Below are 18,544 nucleotides of genomic sequence, written 5' to 3'. Positions count from 1 at the left end.
AAACATAAAGGTTAAGAAGAGAAATAACTATATGTACATGGAAATAAAATTTGTTCTGTGAATTGCAAATTGTATATTTTTAGTTTAAAGAGTGAAGTGGCTCTTAAATCTTAAAATAATGTATTTCTTACGTGAAGTATCTTTAACTGAGGTAAAAGACTGACTTTGAAGTCAGCAATAGCTCCTATGCAATGTGACTTATTGGAGTAGCCAGTCTCTTCCATTCTTTCTCTCTGTTTCTCTTTCTTTTATTACCTCGATCAGTTACAGATACTGAGAAAAGCTTTGCTAACTCAAAGGTTCAGGAAAGAAGTACATGGAATCGGAATATTGTTGTGTGAATTCTGAAGGCATATTTTTAGTCTGAGAGTGAAGTGGGTTTTAACTCATAAAGTTATGAATTTTATATTTGTGAAGCATCTTTAACTGAGGTAAAAGACTTACTTTGAATTCAGCAGTAACTCCTATCTCTCTTTATTGCCTTAATAGGTTACAGATTCTAAAGTTTGCTTTGCTAATTTCAAGGCTCAGAAAAGAAACAATTCCATGAAAGTGGATTGTTTCCTGAATTCCAAACATATAAATGTATTTTATTCTGCAAGTGAAGTGGATTTTATGAAGTATCTTTAACTGAGGTAAAAGACTGACTTTGAAGTCCGCAATAGCTCCTATGCAATGAGACTTATTGGAGTGGCCAGTCTCTTCCTTTCTTTCACTCTTTTTCTTTTTCTCTCTCTTTATTACCTTGATCAGTTATGGATATTACTGAGAAGGTTCAGGAAAGAAATAAATATGTGGAAACAGAATGTTGTTTGAATTGCAAATTATCTATATTTTTAGTCTAAGAATGTAGTGGATCTTAAATTGTAAAATCATGTTTTCATGTGAAGTATCTTTAACTGAGGTAAAAGACTGACTTCGAAGTCAGCAATAGCTCCTATGCAATGTGACTTATTGGAGTAGCCATTCTCTCCCTTTCTTTCTCTCCTTTACTCTCTATTTCTTTCTTTTTACTACCTTGATCAGTTACAGATGCTAAAAAAAGCTTAGATAACATTAAGGTTCAGGAAAGAATTAAGTTCATGGAAACGGAACATTATTCTTTTAATTCCAAATGTATATTTTTAGTCTATTAGTGAAGTTGATCTTAACGTATAAAATTGTGTTTTTTTTAAGTATCTTTAACTGAGGTAAGAGACTGACTTTGAAATCAGCAAAACCTCTAAGGTATAACATGACATTGCAGTACATGTAGCCAGTTTCTTCCTTTCTTTACCTTTCTTTTATCTCCCTTTTACCTTGATCAGTTACAAATACTGAAGTCTGCTTTGCTAACTTAAAGGTTCAGGAAAGAAATAGGTTACTGGAATTTGAACGTTGTTTTCAAACGGTGGCGGTGACAAGGGAGGTGGAGTCGTCAACATTGAAATCTTAACCAAGATTAAGTTCTTGAAATATCATAACTTAGAAAGAACAAGGACTTATTTAGGCCTAATGAATCCTGGATATAGGGTATTTGAGTATCACTGACAATCCTACCTGAGTTTTAGGCCAATGACCAAGGCCGTATAAGTCATTTAGGTTCAACGAATTTAATAGTAATATGTTGGGGGAATCAAAATTGAAATCTTACCCAAGGTTAGGTTTTTGATATGTCATCATATATTGGATATATATATTGGCCTAGTTCATGAACTTTGACATAAAAGTAATTATCAGTGAATATCCTGCATGAGATTCAGGTTACATGAGCAAGGTCACTTGGGACAATCATGTTTGGAAATATTTATTCAATTGCCATAATAACTTTAACTTTATGGATCTACAGTGTGTAGTTTATGAAACACGGACATGCGGATAATCAAGTATCACTGACCATCTTGCACAGTCTTAGGTCAAATGATCAAGGTCATAGGTCGTGTAGGGTCAATGGACATAGTATTTTATTATCATGCAACTGGTGTTGTTTAAACATAATTTCAGTTGTTTTCAAAGTCAGCACTGCTGCAATATATGTCCATGTATTGCAGGCAAGACTGTCAGAGGCATTCTACTTGTAATGACAGCATAACTTAGAAAGTATGTAGACCTAGTTCGTGAAACTTAGCCATAATAAGGTTAATCAAGTATTACTGAACATCCTGCCTGATTTTCAGGACACATGGCCAAGGTTAAAGGTCATTTAGGGTGAATGAACTTAGACCATGTTGGAGGAATCAACATCAAAATCTTAACCTAAAGTTAAGTTTTTGAAATGTCATCATAACTTAAAACATATATGGACCAAGTTCATGAAACTTGAAAGTTTGTGGATCTGATTCATGAAACTTGGACCAGGGAAGTAACACTTTCCTGCTTGGACATAAGAGTAATCAAGTATCACTGAACTTCCTGTGTGAGTTTCGGGTCACATGACTAATGTCAAAGGTCAAAGAACTTTGACAATGTTGGGGGTATTGAATAACCATCATAATTCTGATCGTGTATGAATCTAGTTCATAAACTTGGACATAAGAGTAGTAATCAAGTATAACTGAGCATCCTATGCGAGTGTCAGGTCACATGACCCAAGTCAAAGTTCATTTAAGGTCATTGAACTTTGGCCATTTTGGAGGTAATTATTAGAATGCTGTCATTACTTTCAAAGTTTATCGATATAGTTTATGAAATGTGGATATAGGGGTAATCAAGTATCACTGACAAGTCTTGGTCGCATGATCAAGGTCAAATGTCATTTATTGTCAATGAACGTAGTATGGTATGAATCTTATGAATGGTGTTTTTTGTGAATAATTACTTCATCATAGTTTTGAAAGTCAGCACTGCTGCTATATTGAATCGTGTGATGCAGGTGAGACTGCCAGAGGCGCTCCACTTGTTGGAATTTCAATGCTTGTGTTATGTTTATCATCACCATATAGTACACTTTTTTTCTTTTAACTTGGTTATAACCTATTTTGTAATGTAGGAGGCTGCACTTTACAAGCTCCGCTTTTTAGCAGCCTCCTCCATTTTCAACCTGATTTGTAATAATCTTGAATATAATTTTCTGTACAGGTATAATTGAAATATGTTTGTTATTTATATATGTCAACATGTACCGAAGAAACTGTAATTGTTGAAAATGGAAATAAACGAATGAAATGAAATGAAATGTGTTCCCTATAAATATATGATAACTCTGTAGTGCAATATGCCAATACATTGAATTATACACTATTATCATTATTTCACTCCATGTATTGAGATTTGCAATATCACACTATGAATTTATGATTACATTGTAACCATTGTTTGTATCAGTCTCCCGACTGTTTCAACAAGGATTTTTTTTTTTTTTTTGCAATAAACCGAAATGAATATGAATCTACATGTACATGTATGTAGGATTAGAACAAATAGAAAGTAGACAAAGCGGATGTAGACCAAGTGGCAATTTACTAACTTTGGCTACAGCAAGGCCCCCGTCTTACAAAGAGTTACAATTGATCCAATAAATAAAATAAATAAAACTCTGGAAATCAATCAGGATCATAATTTTTTCTACAGGAAATTTGCACAATGTCTCCTGTAAACAAAGTAGAACACACCAAATTGTCAAGAAATCAATGAATTAATGGATATACATTCATATCTAGAATTTTTTTTAACAAACACATTTTATATGTTGACTTTGCTGACTTTCCATAGATGCGATTGATCGGTTCAATCGCAACTCTTTGTAAGACGGGCCCCCAGATATCAATCATTGAGCAATAGTGTCCTTGACTTGAATGACCACAGGGAAGGTTTGGCAGCTGAAGATAAGACATCCCAAGATTACCTCATCATTCCAGGATCGACTCCTCTACTCTTACCTCTACAGTTACTCCTACAACCACTCAAGAAACGATTTAAATATCACTTCTATGGCAAGAAACTCACCAACAGCATCGATAAGGTGAATATGATAGACAGTGGTGCTCAAAAGTTAGTGAACCCCACCAGAAAATGAACACATCTAAAGTGTTCTGCCATGTTTTAGATAATAATTGCTGGTTTGTCAAGCGCTTTTTGATTGAGGATACAAAGCGCTGCTATTATACAAGCTGTGCTGCCATATAGGCACATTCATGGAATTTCAATTACGTACCCATTCACCTCACCTGGGTTGAGTACAGCACAATGTGGGTAAATTTCTTGCTGAAGGAAAACATGTCATGGCTGGGAATCAAACCCACGTCCCTCATATTGAAAAACAAGAGTCATAACCATTAGACCACAACGTCCCCACCATTGTAAAGTCAGATGACAAAATATTACAAACAAGTTTGTTTCTCTTGGCTCGTCGAACATTGTAGTGTTGTTGTCTACATGTACGTTCAACACCCACCAGGATGGGGTGCATTTTATGGTGGGGCTCACTTACTTTTGAGCACAACTGTATAGCATTTATTGAGAGCACTGAAAAGGTGCACTAAATACATATATTCCCCTTTGTTTAGCCCCCAGCTACTCCTTCCACTCCTCATGACAGTCAAGAACACTTTAACAGGCTTGTTACATTGAAGTGCAATGAAGATCCATTTAATTTGACACTCCAGTACCCATACTGAGCAATAATCTTCTTAAAGGACAAGTACACCCCAACATAAAAAGTGGAATTTGATGGAAAGAGAAAATTCAGACAAACACTGACTATTTCATCAAAATCGGATGTAAAATGAAAAAGTTATGACATTTCAAAATTTTGCTTAATTTTATTAAACATTTTTATGCACATCCTGGTCGGTTGCTAGTGAAGGAACTGATAACGTCACCCATCACTATTTCTTGTAGTATTTGATTATGTGAAATAAGGTTTTATCCATCCTTGAATAAAAAGGGATTAAGATGATTGCAACCGATTATGATTCAATGAAGTACTTTATTTCAAATCTGCAAAAATTGAAATATTCTATAATTCAGAAAACAAAATACAACAGAAATAGTGAGTGAAGACATCATCGACTCTCTCATTTGCGTATCACTGTGATGTCCATATAATACTGGTACTATGGATTTGGCCGCGCCCGCCACTGCCGCCGCAGAGATTTCCATGTGAGCGCTCTATCAGCTGCATTTCTTCTCTGATCATCTTCAAATTTGGCATGAAGGTCGAGTATGGTAAAGCAAAGCCACCTATCGATTTTGGTGTTGGCGGAGACCTCGTTGCCATGGAAACAAGAGTTTTTGTGGAAATAGCAGAGATGTCCTTGTGAGCGCTTTAATACTAGCTGTATTTTTTTCTCTGATCTTCTTCAAATCTGGCATGAAGATCTAGTATGGTAAAGCGAAGCCGCCTATTGATTTCAGTGTGGGTGGAGAAATCGTTGCCATGGTAACAAGAGTTTTTGTGGAATAGCAGAGATTTCCTTGTGAGCTCTCTATCAGCTGCATTTCTTCTCAAAATATCTTCAAATTTGTCATTATGGTAAAGCAAAGCCGCCTAATGATTTTGTTGGAGTGGGTGGAGACATGGTTGCCGTGGTAACCATATTTTTGTCAAAAATTTGGTAAAACCTGTAACTTTTGCTTTTTTTCCAGTTTGTCATAACAGTTGTCACACAGAAGCAATAAATAAGGGGAAGCGAAGACGCTATTGGTGGGGGGGGGTCTTAGGGTTAGGTTTACAAAATGTATCCAGATTACTCTGACCATAATTGTATTCCCCAACAGGTGATACTGGACAATACTTTAAGTTCTGCAGAGTCATGCTGCTACATCCTATTATTGTCATCAAGTTTGGTACCCACAAGCAAAACGTGGGAGAGTCATTGTCGCCATGATAATTGTAATTATTTGTCAAATTTCTGTGTGAGCTCTATATGTCACAATGACGGATTCAATTCATTTCAATTCAAAATCGTTTATTAAAAATACTTTCTTTGCAGCAAAAGCCGAATTGCAAAAGTTTACATTTCAAACAAAATCATCAATAACAAGGTAAAAATAAATTTCAATATTGGCATATATATAACATATAAGTATATCATAAATAAATTTAAATCGATGCTCACTGATCAAATAGGAAAATATGCAAAATACATGTAAATATACCTAATGTGTTACAATGATCATTTTAGATTTTCTCGCTTATAAGAAATATGTCAATTCAAACCCGATATTAGATTGTAAAAAATAATACAAGAATATGGGTTTAAGTGAGTGTGTTTGTAAAGAGAGACATATAGAGCTGAGAGATGGAATGTGAGATGTAGAAGAAAAAGAGAAAAGCAATAAAAAGGAAGGGAGAGGGAGATACAGTAGAAGAAAAAAAAGCGAAAGAGAATAGGGAGGAGAGAGAGAGGCTATGCTGAATGGTGTCCTAATGATTTGTGTGACAAATGGCAAGGCATGATAACTAAGAATTATAGAAATTACATGCATATAATGTTCACATTTATTAGATAAGAATAAACTTATACGAACTGAGATTAGTGGATACAGGAAATGAATTAGAAAGCAGATAGGAATAGAAATAGTGGAAGAGAGGCAGAGAGAGAAGAGAAGAAATTGATGGTGGAAGGAAAACAGAGAGAAAAGGGCGAAGAAGCAATAAGGTCACATTTTTTCATACATACTGCAATAATACATATTTTGGCAATTTTTGTGATTTCAATTTAATGAAATCACAATGACGTGGTAGGTTCGGGGGATACATGTGCTTGGCCGCGCGACCCGCCGAGCATCTCTAGTTGTTTTGTGAATAATAAGCGAAACTTAATTAAAAATTCATAGTTTTTTATTTGGCGTTTAGTTTTGATGAATATTTCAGTGTTGGATTATTAGATTTGTCTCTTATGTATCAAAATCTACTTTTTGTTGAGGTGAAATTGATCTTTAGATATTCACATGAAGTGCTATCATATTATAGATCTCAGTCAGTCCTGATATATTATCTTTTTCTATTGATTTCAGCCTGAGTGGTATTTCACCCAGATATTGAATTGGATCAGAGACCATTCAGAGTTTCTTCAGAATAATATTCAACCGATATTAGATGAAGACAAAACACTCAACATAGAGGCAAGGGTAAGTTATTCTTAATCTCAGGGTATAGACAAGTAAGACATTTGTTATTACCATGTAAGACATAGGTCTGAGTAATGTCATTTGACATTTCATTTACCCCTTTTGACAAGCTAAAGAAGGAGTGGTCTTTAAAAATTGTTTTTATTGCCTTCTAACAAAAGTCAATTGTATCTTTTGTCTAAAATAGCTGGCTCTAAAGTGCTATCCAAATGAATGGCACATGCAAGATTGCAATAGCCTTGTTAGCATAAAGGATAAATCTAGATAATTCTTCTACAACACTATTAGATTTATCAGACATGCCTTTGAAACTGGTGAATTTCAAATTCACTCTAGAATATATCTGATTATGTTAATAAAATTCAGATGGACTATTAAATACATGTATAGCATTCATTCCCTGAAGGCATCTGCTTTTGTTGATAATAATAAATGATAATAAATTTTTCAGGAGACGCAAATACTTTTGCCAAGTAGGGGTTGAAAGTCCTTATTTTTTACTCTGGGTAATGTTGTGTCTCCCTTATTAAAGGCTAGTCCATAAAATGTTTTCAATTTTAGCTTAATCTGCTTTTAATCATTTAAAGATAGTTAAGAACTTCCATTTTATCTTATGTAGACTGTGTCTAAATTCTAAAAGCTGATAATCTCGACATGTTTTTAGTGTGCTCTCTTTATTAATGGTCCAAACTTTTTATTTTTATTTCAGACTGAGTTTACTCGAGGCCTCCTTCACATAGTGGCTGCCAAACTCAAACATGACATTCCAGAGCTTCTATTTGATGATCAGTTACTGTGCCACACCATTGATGAATTATTGTTATTTGACAAAGAACTACGGAACTCTTATCACTATCCACACAGCCAACCTGGATGCTTGCATATACTCACTGAGCAGGCCTGCTTTGATAAATGGATCGCTATAGAGAGACAGTGTAAGTAAAGGCCACCACACACCTTACGACCCGACTGGTCGCCGACTGGCTTGCGACTGGGTGAGGGGAGACGTGACGTCACAGCGCTTGTCAGCTTCAGAGTCGCAGACCGGTCAGAGACAAGTCGCAAGGAAAATCGGAAGGATTTGACATGCCGAATCCTTATGACTGGATCGCAAGCTCAATCCAACCCCCAGCCAATCAGACAGCAGAGTTGCATAACGCGTATTATGATAAACAACGTGCATACGCAGTAGTAAGCGCAATTTCTCTGATGCTATGCCAAAAAGCAAAAAGCGCATGCTTGAGTCGCAGATCGGATCGCGAGGTGTGTGGTGTTGAGGCTTATGACTGCCTTGCGACTCATCTCCCCTCACTCAGTCGCAAGCCAGTCGGCGATCGGTCGAGTCGTAAGGTGTGTGGTGGCCTTAAGAGTGACAGGGAAGGTCAAAGTGGGTGGTGTATAGGTGTCTTGTTCTGTAGTATATCAAACATCAATGTTCATATTTCAGATACTTTGTTGATGATTCGAGTGTAAAGGGTGGTTTCAGGGGCATTTTTTCCCCATCATATCGCTTGTTGAAGTTGGCACATTAATGAGATTGATTATCCAGTTAAATGGGATGTGATGTGAGTTGTTATCAAGTGATTATATTTGGTTGCAGAACGCATGAATTTGGTGGTGTTCCTGAAACATTTGTGGAAGATGCGTTTCTGGGATTTAATCCCCTTTTCCACTAAGCCGCTCTCGCCACAATTTTGCAGTTTTCTCAGATCGGGAAGGACCGGGTGATGAACTGATCTGAACACAATACGAAGTTAGAACTCTGTATGCTGTATTTATGACTAACACATTCTTGATCCACTCTTGCTACGATAATTGCGGTTAGGAAATAAGGGTGTCGGAGGCTGGATTTACATTTTTAGGGCGACATACTATGCTGAATGTGAGATGTAACCAATGTTATATGATCTGTTTATGCTGTATTTACACTATGAGCGATCTTAACAATATAATCACACAATATCCCGTCTAGAGAGCTGAAAAGTGCCCAATGTGCCCATAAATACCCCAATTCCATTGCCGATCCAGAGTTATTGGCAGAAGTTATGGACCTACAGGATGTTCTTTGTGTACATACTTTAACGTTTGTTTCCTTCCTTTTGTAAATGATTTAATTTGCTCTAGAAGTCCAACCATGTCTTCCTCCTCTGGAGGGAAGTAGACTTTGTTGGTTGGTTCTTCATGGGTCTGATTTGTAAGGAGTAGTTCTTTGAGTTTATCCCTGGCCTTGTCAGTTACTGGTTTGCCATTTGCAGGTTGTAGTTGCAGTTTTCAAAGTGTTTCTTACATGGACCATGGTGGTAGTCTTCTCAGTTTGGTTCAGAACTAATTTTTCTTATACATGTACATAATGCTTGGCTGTATAGTATGCTTTTGAGACAGATATGGGTTGCAAGGAAAGGATAATAGGTAGGCGTGTGAAGTTCCATCCCAACTTGGTTCTTGTGTAATATGAGTGATACCTCAAGGAATTGTGTCTGAAGGTGAGATGAATTTGATGGAGTGATGAAGACTCTTCATTTTCTCTTGTAAATTTTCTTCAAGTATTCTCGACCCATTCCACAGAGAAAACATATCATCAATGTATGTCTTCCATGATTTGGAGTTGATAGGTGGATTTAGCATTTCTTGTATAGGTCAGGGCGGACATATATGTACGTCTCTGGGACAAAGTGCCAGTGAAAAAAATTAATAAACCACTGTACCTACTTCCTTTCATGCAATGTTTTTAATGGCAGAGTCAGTTGCTACATGTACATGTAGCAAGGAAGCAAGAGACCTGGATATTGGAAAGTCCTGCATATCTATGTCAACCTACATAATCCAATATGTTGGCGTATGACTGGGCTGCAGGGGTGCCCATGACAGTACCTTCCACCTGGAAGTAATGTTTGTCATTGAATTGGAAGTTGTTGAGTTTTAAGATTAGTTCTAGCAATCTGATGAGTTGGTTGATAGGTGGGTTTTGGTTTTGTCGTGAGTTCAGTGCTTTCTGACAGGCTTTGATGCCTTCACCATGGGGTATATTTGGACAGATGGAGGTTGCTTCAGCTGTTGCAAAGATGGTTCTTGTGGAGATTTCGTTCTGATTAAAAAAAATGTATATAGTGAAAACTAATGTTGTTAGATATAATCATCTAACATTTTATCCACTTCTTTCTTCAGATATACCCGAGGAAGGCCTTTCACATGACAATACATAATAACATTAAAGCCAACTATGACTTTGATAACTTTCTATTATTAATGCATCTTCTCTAATATACATGCATATATATTTTTATCACAATAGACACATAGCATCATAGTTAAAATGCACATTAACTCATATGTAAAAAAATTACAAATTTGCCCTCCACAAATATATTCGAAACACACATGAAAAAAAATGTTTTATAAAGTAAATGAAAAATGTTATTGTTTTGATAGTTATAAACTTTTAGTCATATCCAAATTTGAAGAGACATAATAATATTCACAATTGCTGTATATACAAACATTGCAAGACAGATATTTCAAGTACGATGAATATAAAGATGACAAAGACAACACTCGGAGGGATCGACTGAGGCTTGTATGATGTACAGTAGATGCGTCCTTGATTAGAATTAAGGCAATGTAAATTAACATTTATTTTTATCAATTCATATTGTAATTATTCAGGGATAAATTACCTAAAGAAATTATATGTACATTATGCACAAATAACAACATAAGCTGGCTTTATTCTTTATTTTTTCTTGTAGTTGCTGGTCAGAAGCTTGACACTCTGTTCTCTTCATCATCGGCATGGGAGTCGCAGTATAAGGATATGATGGAAGCAGATGAATCAAAGGTTCCAGAATGTGTAGAATCATTCATGACATTATTACTTGTAATAACAGGTGAGATCATCATTCAAAATCTGTAGAACAGTCAAGCCTTTTTTTAAATCTTGCATTTATTTACCCAGAGAATCCTATGAGGCAATTCCATGTATTTATGTCTAGAAACCCACTATATGTGGGACTGGCCGGAATTTTTTCTGTCTGATTTTCAGATCAGGGCTTGAAGTAAGAATTCAATGGGTCAAGGCCATTTTTAAAAAGAGCACTTTAAAGGAAAGAAAGGTGGTGCTCACTTTAAGGGGGCATCCAAGCCAATTTAAAAAGGTCATCAATAGTAAAATTTTTAATACCAGTAAAAGATAATTATTGATTGATAATTAAACTTTACTGGATAAATCATAATATTCATGGATTAAGCAAACTTTTACTACAGGGCGCCAAGGCCAGAGGCAAAAATGGCATATTATATTGGTCTTAAGTCTACATATATTTCGAAGGGCATCAAGGCCATTTCTGGGGGCATGCATGACTTTGGATGCTTTTGCAATTCTTCAAATCTAATAATCGTGATTTTGAAAGGACTTTATATATTCCACCATATCAATCATCACAGATTCTTTCACTATTTTGAGATTTTAAAGATTTTAATTATTTTTTTGTTCATTTTCAGAGCGGTACAAGGTGCTACCATCTCCATCCCACCATCTAAGGTTCCTTGATCTTCAAATTGACCTCTTGGATGACTTCCGGGTCAGATTACTACAGGTCATGCGCCAGGAAGCATCCAATCCGCTAGGAGATCACTACGCCTCCATCTTGAACGGTGTTCATTATATCATCACGGTGCTCGGGGAATGGTCAGAGCAAGTGGTAGGTCTTACTTCAGTTTTGTATCATTCCATTTTCTATTCAACACAAAAGCAGTTAATTCATGCCATAATGCAGGTAACGGAGAAGATCATACAAATAATGATTATGATTAAATAATTACAACAAAAATAAAAGTATTGCTCATTATTGCCAAATCTACTCTGTAGAGTGATTTAAGCTGCACCGCAAGTGATGATGGATGGTCAAACTACCCTCCTGTCTCCTGACTTTTAAACAATCCTATAACAAGATTCTTAGTATGTGGAATATAATACAAGATAATTAGTTCATCGTACATACCATGAACAGTATGCAAACCAAAGAAATCAATATACTGTATACAATTAAAGATTTTTGTATCAATAAAAGACAACCACATTAATGTGTATATAGAAAAAGATAATGGCCTGTATTCTGAAGTCAGTTTTAACTTATACCATGGTCTAACTCTGTGCTGAAATTATGGGAAGCCAAAGTCTCAAAATTTTTATTAAGATGATATTTCTTATTTTCACTGTGCTCTTTCCTAATTGATCGATGATGAGCATCTATTTATACTTCCTAGACAATTATGAATATTTTGAGAGCCAAATGAGCTGAAATAGGATATCTCAACTGTTAGTGATTTGTGTAACAATTGGCTATCCATACTTAAACCACAATTTTAAACCTGAGTTTAAGTTAAACCCGACTTCAGAATACGGGCCAATTAATTTAATGTACATACTTCGAGCAGGATAATAACCAATCACTGAGGGGACCATAGTTTCACCAAACCTGATTTAAGGTTGTGTGTATTTGGTTTACACATTAATCAGTCATCGCTATAAGCACCACCCATCAAGCTGAAGATTGTTTTGAATTATCTACGGCTCAAGTTACTATTGCCGGCTTGTGACGTCAGGTGTTGGGATCCATGAATTTCTGCCCACTTTTGTGAAGTTGATTGGAACTATCTCTATATAGTTACATGACAGGGTTTAGTCCAATTACATGTACCTGTTCAGATTATTGTTATGACAGACGTAATATCCACACATGCAGTGAACAGTTAGATAACCATCAAAATCAAATATAGAGTAATAGAATTATGATAACAACATGAAGTATTGTTAAAAGAACATTAATAGCAAAGTTGCATTGGATCTGGCGCGGATCCAGCCGGGTTTATAGATACAATATTTTTAGGAGGCCCCCAAAATGGTATTGTGTCTAATCGGGCCGGGTCTGCGCTTGCATTGGAGGCACAGATCAAAATGCAAATGATTGAACTTTTTTTATTCATTATGTCTTGATGTAAGGAAATCAAACAGATTTAAACCACCTCTCTTTATCTTTTTTTTTTCAGTTCTTTCTTCAGCTACAGTACTTTGGGAAGGAGCAATCTCGTATGGAAAGTCTTAATGCTCAGCTAGCAGAAGGGAAGTCACCTAGCTTACCGACAGTAAGTGACACATCTTGGCCCTGTCTTGCAAAGAAATGGAAATCCATCAGTGTCATAATTTTGTCTATATGAAATGTGCAAAATGTCCTTTGTAAACAAAGGAGAACACACCAAACTGTCAAGAAATCAATGAATTTACAATGTATGGATATACATTCATATCTAGAAAAAATTTTGAGCAAGCATGCATTGAATAGGTTGACTTTGCTGGCTTTCCATAGTTGCAATTGATCGGATCAATCGCAACTCTTTGTAAGAAGGGCCCCTGGGACCCATAACACAAAGCGTAGTGACTGCTCACACATTCAACTTTTTTTTCACAACACAACACATATTTATCAATGCAATCAATCATAAAAATTAATTCTATGATTAATTGCTAATCCTTGTGTTACACGGCACTAATTTTCATCATCATTGAAGGGTCTTTGAAAAAGACTCATGTTGATATACTGATTTATTATCAGATGTTATATGAGGTGCTTTTTATTTTATAATATTATTTACCTCTTTGGCATATAATTGATATTTTTAGATTGCTTCTTTAATTATTTGTAGATTTAGATTATGACATCAAATAATAGGTATGTGTAAATGTTTTGTATGTACATGTAGGAATGATTTTTATAAGGTGTAAAATTTAGGATGATGTAAAATACAACATAAGAGTGTGGTAAATGGATATTGGACTTTTAAAGTGTATAGGCAGGGGACTTGTTCCATGAAGAAAGAAATGAAGAAAATGTAACAAAGCAATTAAAACAGAAACACTTATTGCTGCTAGGTTTAGTTTATCCTTTCTTTCATTGGTAAATATTTCATGAAGCATCGTGTTGGTTACTTTCACTGACTAATTTGCATCCAGCCAATCAGAGGGCTGGATTTTGTTAGATTTCAGTGAAAGTCATTACATCGTCGTTTCATGAAACACTCCCCTTAGGTACATGTACTGTACTGTTACACAGAGCTTAGTGTTTGATTGTAAGTTTAATTGGTTTTTGCTATTGCACAATAAAGTCGGCAGTGTGATCAATCGCTACATGTATCTTTGTGTAACTGGTGTCCTTTTAGAGTTGTAACTGACTCTAACATAGGGGAGGGGATTGAACTGTTGCTTCATCAGTACGGCTATTGCTTTCACAGAAACCTGTAGGCATATGTAGGGTAATCAAATTTAGCTGAGACTTTCCTCTAAGGGAATGTAATGTAAGCCATGTTGTGTCTGGTTTCACTGGCTTTTTAGAACCTGCTGTGATTATTTCCAACATGCGCTCAGTTGCTATGGCTTTCAATTCCTTGTTATTGTCAATTTTTACCACGTTAAAGGAGATAATATCGATGTTTTTCATATTGATCTTCTGATAAAAAAGTAATCAGGTCTGAAAATACCTTTGGAACTATTATTTACAACTATACATGTAGTTCTCACTTCTCTTTTTTGCTGTTTTGCGTCAAATATTCTCACAAAAATCTACCTGAACTTCTCATTGAAGTTTAAACATAGAAGTATTGGCATTCAATTATATGGACTTTTCAGATGTCCGCTCTTTTACTAGATATTAAATACATTTTGATTTAAAACTACATGTGTGTTATACCTGTATCTGGCAAAATGTCATTACAATTTCAAAAACATTTATTTTTTCATATACAGTTGTGCTGGAAAGTTAGCGAACCCCACAAAAAAATTAACTGCTTCATGCTCATTGTTGAATGTAGAAAACAACACTACAATGTTTGGTGAGCCCAGAGAAACAAACTGTATTGGATGTAATGTTTTATCACCTGACTTCACAATTGAAATTCTAAATCATGGCAGAACTTGAACACGTAAAATATGTTTATTTTCTGGTGTTTTTTTTTATTTTCTGGTATTTTCTTATTTACATGTTTTGGTATTTTCAGTTATTCAAACTTTGGATACTTCAAAATACTGCCTCTTGCATTTTTTTCTTTAACCACTAACATTACTTCCATTTTACAATCCTTTTCTTGGCTCCCTGAAAAGCAATGTATTATTTTCAAGGTCCTTATGTTCCTTCACTATCAGTTCTCTTCTCTTCTTACATCCAAAGTTTCCAATCAACTCATTCTCTAGGTTATGGAACAGCCTTCCTGAAGAAATAAAAATTTGTTTAACTTTCAAGAAACACCAAAATATTTGTATTCATTTCTTAATTTCCTCTAACATGTACTTGAAAAGTGATTTGATCAGTTTACAGAGTAGATTTTGCATGGTAAAATTCCAATTATCATTGTTATTTTTATTATTTTTTTTATCATTGATAACTCTTCTTCGTCACCCTTTACAGTTACTTGATGGCAGCCCAACTGAAGCCCTCTCAGGAACAGTCTTTGATGAAATCCTCTCTTTATTTGAACTTCTATGCCAAGATATGTGCTCTACAATAGAGAAGAGAGTCGTCAATGAAATCAAAGACAAGGCCAGAGCTTATCAGAAAGAAAAGTAAGAATATTGTGTTTATTGTTTCTGTTTAGAAATAGAAGGTTTTGATTTGATTTTTTACTAAGAACGAGCACAACCCCCCCCCAAAAAAAAAAGAAAAATGGTATAGAATGAAAGGAAATACTTCCTCTGAATTGTAGTCTATTTGGCATATGTAGGGATACTAATAATGAATACAACACAAATGTTTGAATTATTTGAAAGGATGACCACTTCGAGAATATCGAGATTCACACTACTCGTTTATATCGACCTTAACTCCCGTAGTGATTTTGGTGTATAGTATGTACATGTAGACAAGACATGGGTGAAAATGAGATAGGAATGAGATGATAGAGAGAGTGAAATTGATGAATAGGAGGTCCCATGGCATTTGCTCTAGCGACAAGTGCTCTAAAGGAAAATCTGTATGTTAAAGCTTGTGGATAGCTTTGGTAAATCCACCAAAATGCACCTATCACTATTCCAATTCATTGCTAGCTAATATGAATGGATATGCCCTATAACAGTTATGATGTGGAGGATATGAAATGAAAATGTGTTTTACAGGATAATACATGGAAATTTAATTTGATCGGGTCACCCGATCAAATTAAAATATCTGTGTGTTTTTGTCTTTCAATTAAATCCTATTCCAAATCATGGAATGGGCTGAAACTTTCAAGATATGTTCTTTGTCTGTAACTTTTGGATATCTAATCACTAAATTTATAAGATAAGTGCTTGAATGCCCATTTTTTAAATTTAAAACAAGCATCGCCGAGAGAGGGTGCTATATATCCAAGATTTGAATATTTGAAATTTTCTCAGAGAAGTGCGGTTGGAAAAATATCTAACGGTCTCTACGCTTCAGTAAGACTGTCATATTAGATTATATTCGATTATCAATCACATTATTGACCCTTTACCAAAGCTATACACAGGCTTTAAGCCAAACAAAACCTAACCTTCAAAACTAAATACCCCCGTAATCCTAGTCTTTATATCATTTTGAACCAAAAAACTCTGTTACAATCCTGACACTAACCCTATGCCCTCTGAGACATTGAGACTTGAGCAAATGTCGCAGGAGCGTATGTTGTGGGAGCATATGTCGTGTCGCCGAATATGAAGAGTATGGAGGATTTGATGCAGGTGTTTAGCTTGGAAGAAGCTGTGGACTGTTGGGCATAGGCAAATGGGTGTATGTTGGCATGGGCATGACTTCTGAGCAGCTTCTGAGCAGCTGAAGAAGGATTTATTAGGAGAGGAGAGGTGGGTGATTCAAAGATGAGTGGCCAAAGAAGACATTGGAGAAGTATGTGGGGGAGGAGAGTAGGTATACTTGACCAAAATACGGCAGTACTTTTTTTTTTTCTTCTTTTTTTTTAAACAAAATCATAATTTATTGAGAAAAATCAGCTCTATTTCTCTATTTCATAAAATGTACATAAATATGGTTATTAGATATATGTAATTTCAGGTAACTTGTTTTTATTTCAATCATTTTGTTAAAACCAGGGTGAAGATATGCACATGTGTCAATGTTTCTTTTTTCATCTGCAAGAGCAGTGCGCATTTTAGCTTGCATGCAGCTTGAGCGGCGCGATGAGCGAGTGCGCCAAGCATTTTATTATGATATACACTCTTTTTGGAAAAAAGCCATTTTTTTTTATCACAGAATACAGTTTTTCATTCCCAGAGGTTGGCAGGTCTGGGTAGAGGATGAAGAATGCACCCACTCATGCAAAATATATGGAAGGGCTCAGGACAATTGATGGGAGAGGGAGAGGAATCTAGCCATCTCTTTTTAATGCAGGAAAAAAAAAACATATTACAGACTGCTGGAGAAAAATGAGATTTTTAGTGTGGGATTTATCCAAGTTTATGATCTTACAATCTTGGAATAAAAGGAAAATCACTTCCATTATTATTCTACTCCTTTTTATGCATCTGCCCACTGTAGGTGATGCTGGAGGCAATATGATTCTGGGTCATCCATCTGTCCATGGTTTTTTTTTCTCATGATAGGACCGTGTGACGGATTGACTTCATGTTTGAATCATGTATGCATATGAGAGTGACATTTTTGGTGCGGAAGTCAAAGGTTTATAGGTCATACACCTTAAAGAAACCCTGCCCAACATTTTCAGTGACCATTCTGACATACAAATTTTGTGTACCGCGTCGCACGCTGACTTGTTACTTGCAAGTCTTGTGCATCCTTCAAGGTCAAATTTGTGACCGGGCACCCCACCCCCAATTATGCAACTTCATTCATTCTAAGTGTGTGTCAGACCAAAAATTGCTTCAAAACAGGATTTGTGTACAAAATCATGACTCTTTGTTAAGATGAGCATTTCATTGGGACTGGTCGTATGTTTTATCCGGCAAGTCATGTTTTATCCGATAGTTACCATAGTAATATTGCTTTTCAGCCAATTGAAATCAAGGGAGGTTGTTGGATCTGACATCTTGTCGGACGAAAAATGTTGATGAATTGCTTCCCAGAGTAACTCCTTATCACATCCCCCCTCCCCCCCACTTTGGGTTGGATTAAATTATCCAGGATACCATACCATTGCATGCTACTCAATGCGGAACCCAGAGTATGAATTTTAGGTCGTGCTCAAGGAAAAATCCTCCTATTTTCGCTGGTAATAATAATAGGCATTTTTATAGTGGCATCTTTCTTGAAATTTTCTGTTCCAAGGTGCATTGTTATCATTATTATTTCCCCAGCTTTAGGAACTTGAGCTGCCTTCCAGCACTCAGTGCATTCACCTCACCTGGGTTTGAGTGCAGCTCAAAGTTGGAAAATTTCTTGCTAATTATTCAAAGGAAAACACGCCATGGCTGGGATTCAAACCCACGTCCCTCTGATTTAAAGACAAGAGAAGTCGT

At 35.8% G+C, this 18,544-nt stretch overlaps 1 protein-coding gene across 1 annotated transcript in view; it reads left to right on the top strand.

Annotated features, from left to right (window-relative positions):
• LOC121422362 (RAD50-interacting protein 1-like) overlaps positions 1-18,544 on the top strand; it is a 58,388-nt gene that overhangs the window by 30,795 nt on the left and 9,049 nt on the right. Inside the window, exons 5-11 of the mRNA XM_041617354.1 lie at positions 3,784-3,940; positions 6,940-7,053; positions 7,763-7,988; positions 10,800-10,937; positions 11,551-11,750; positions 13,099-13,194; positions 15,507-15,661. Of these exons, the coding sequence (XP_041473288.1) occupies positions 3,784-3,940; positions 6,940-7,053; positions 7,763-7,988; positions 10,800-10,937; positions 11,551-11,750; positions 13,099-13,194; positions 15,507-15,661 (1,086 nt within the window). The remainder of the gene's footprint in view (positions 1-3,783; positions 3,941-6,939; positions 7,054-7,762; positions 7,989-10,799; positions 10,938-11,550; positions 11,751-13,098; positions 13,195-15,506; positions 15,662-18,544) is intronic.

Source organism: Lytechinus variegatus, chromosome 10 (genome assembly GCF_018143015.1).
Source record: "Lytechinus variegatus isolate NC3 chromosome 10, Lvar_3.0, whole genome shotgun sequence".
NCBI classification, from domain to species: Eukaryota; Metazoa; Echinodermata; class Echinoidea; order Temnopleuroida; family Toxopneustidae; genus Lytechinus; species Lytechinus variegatus.
Note: the sequence above shows the minus strand (reverse complement) of the source record. Positions and strands in the feature narration are given on the sequence as shown.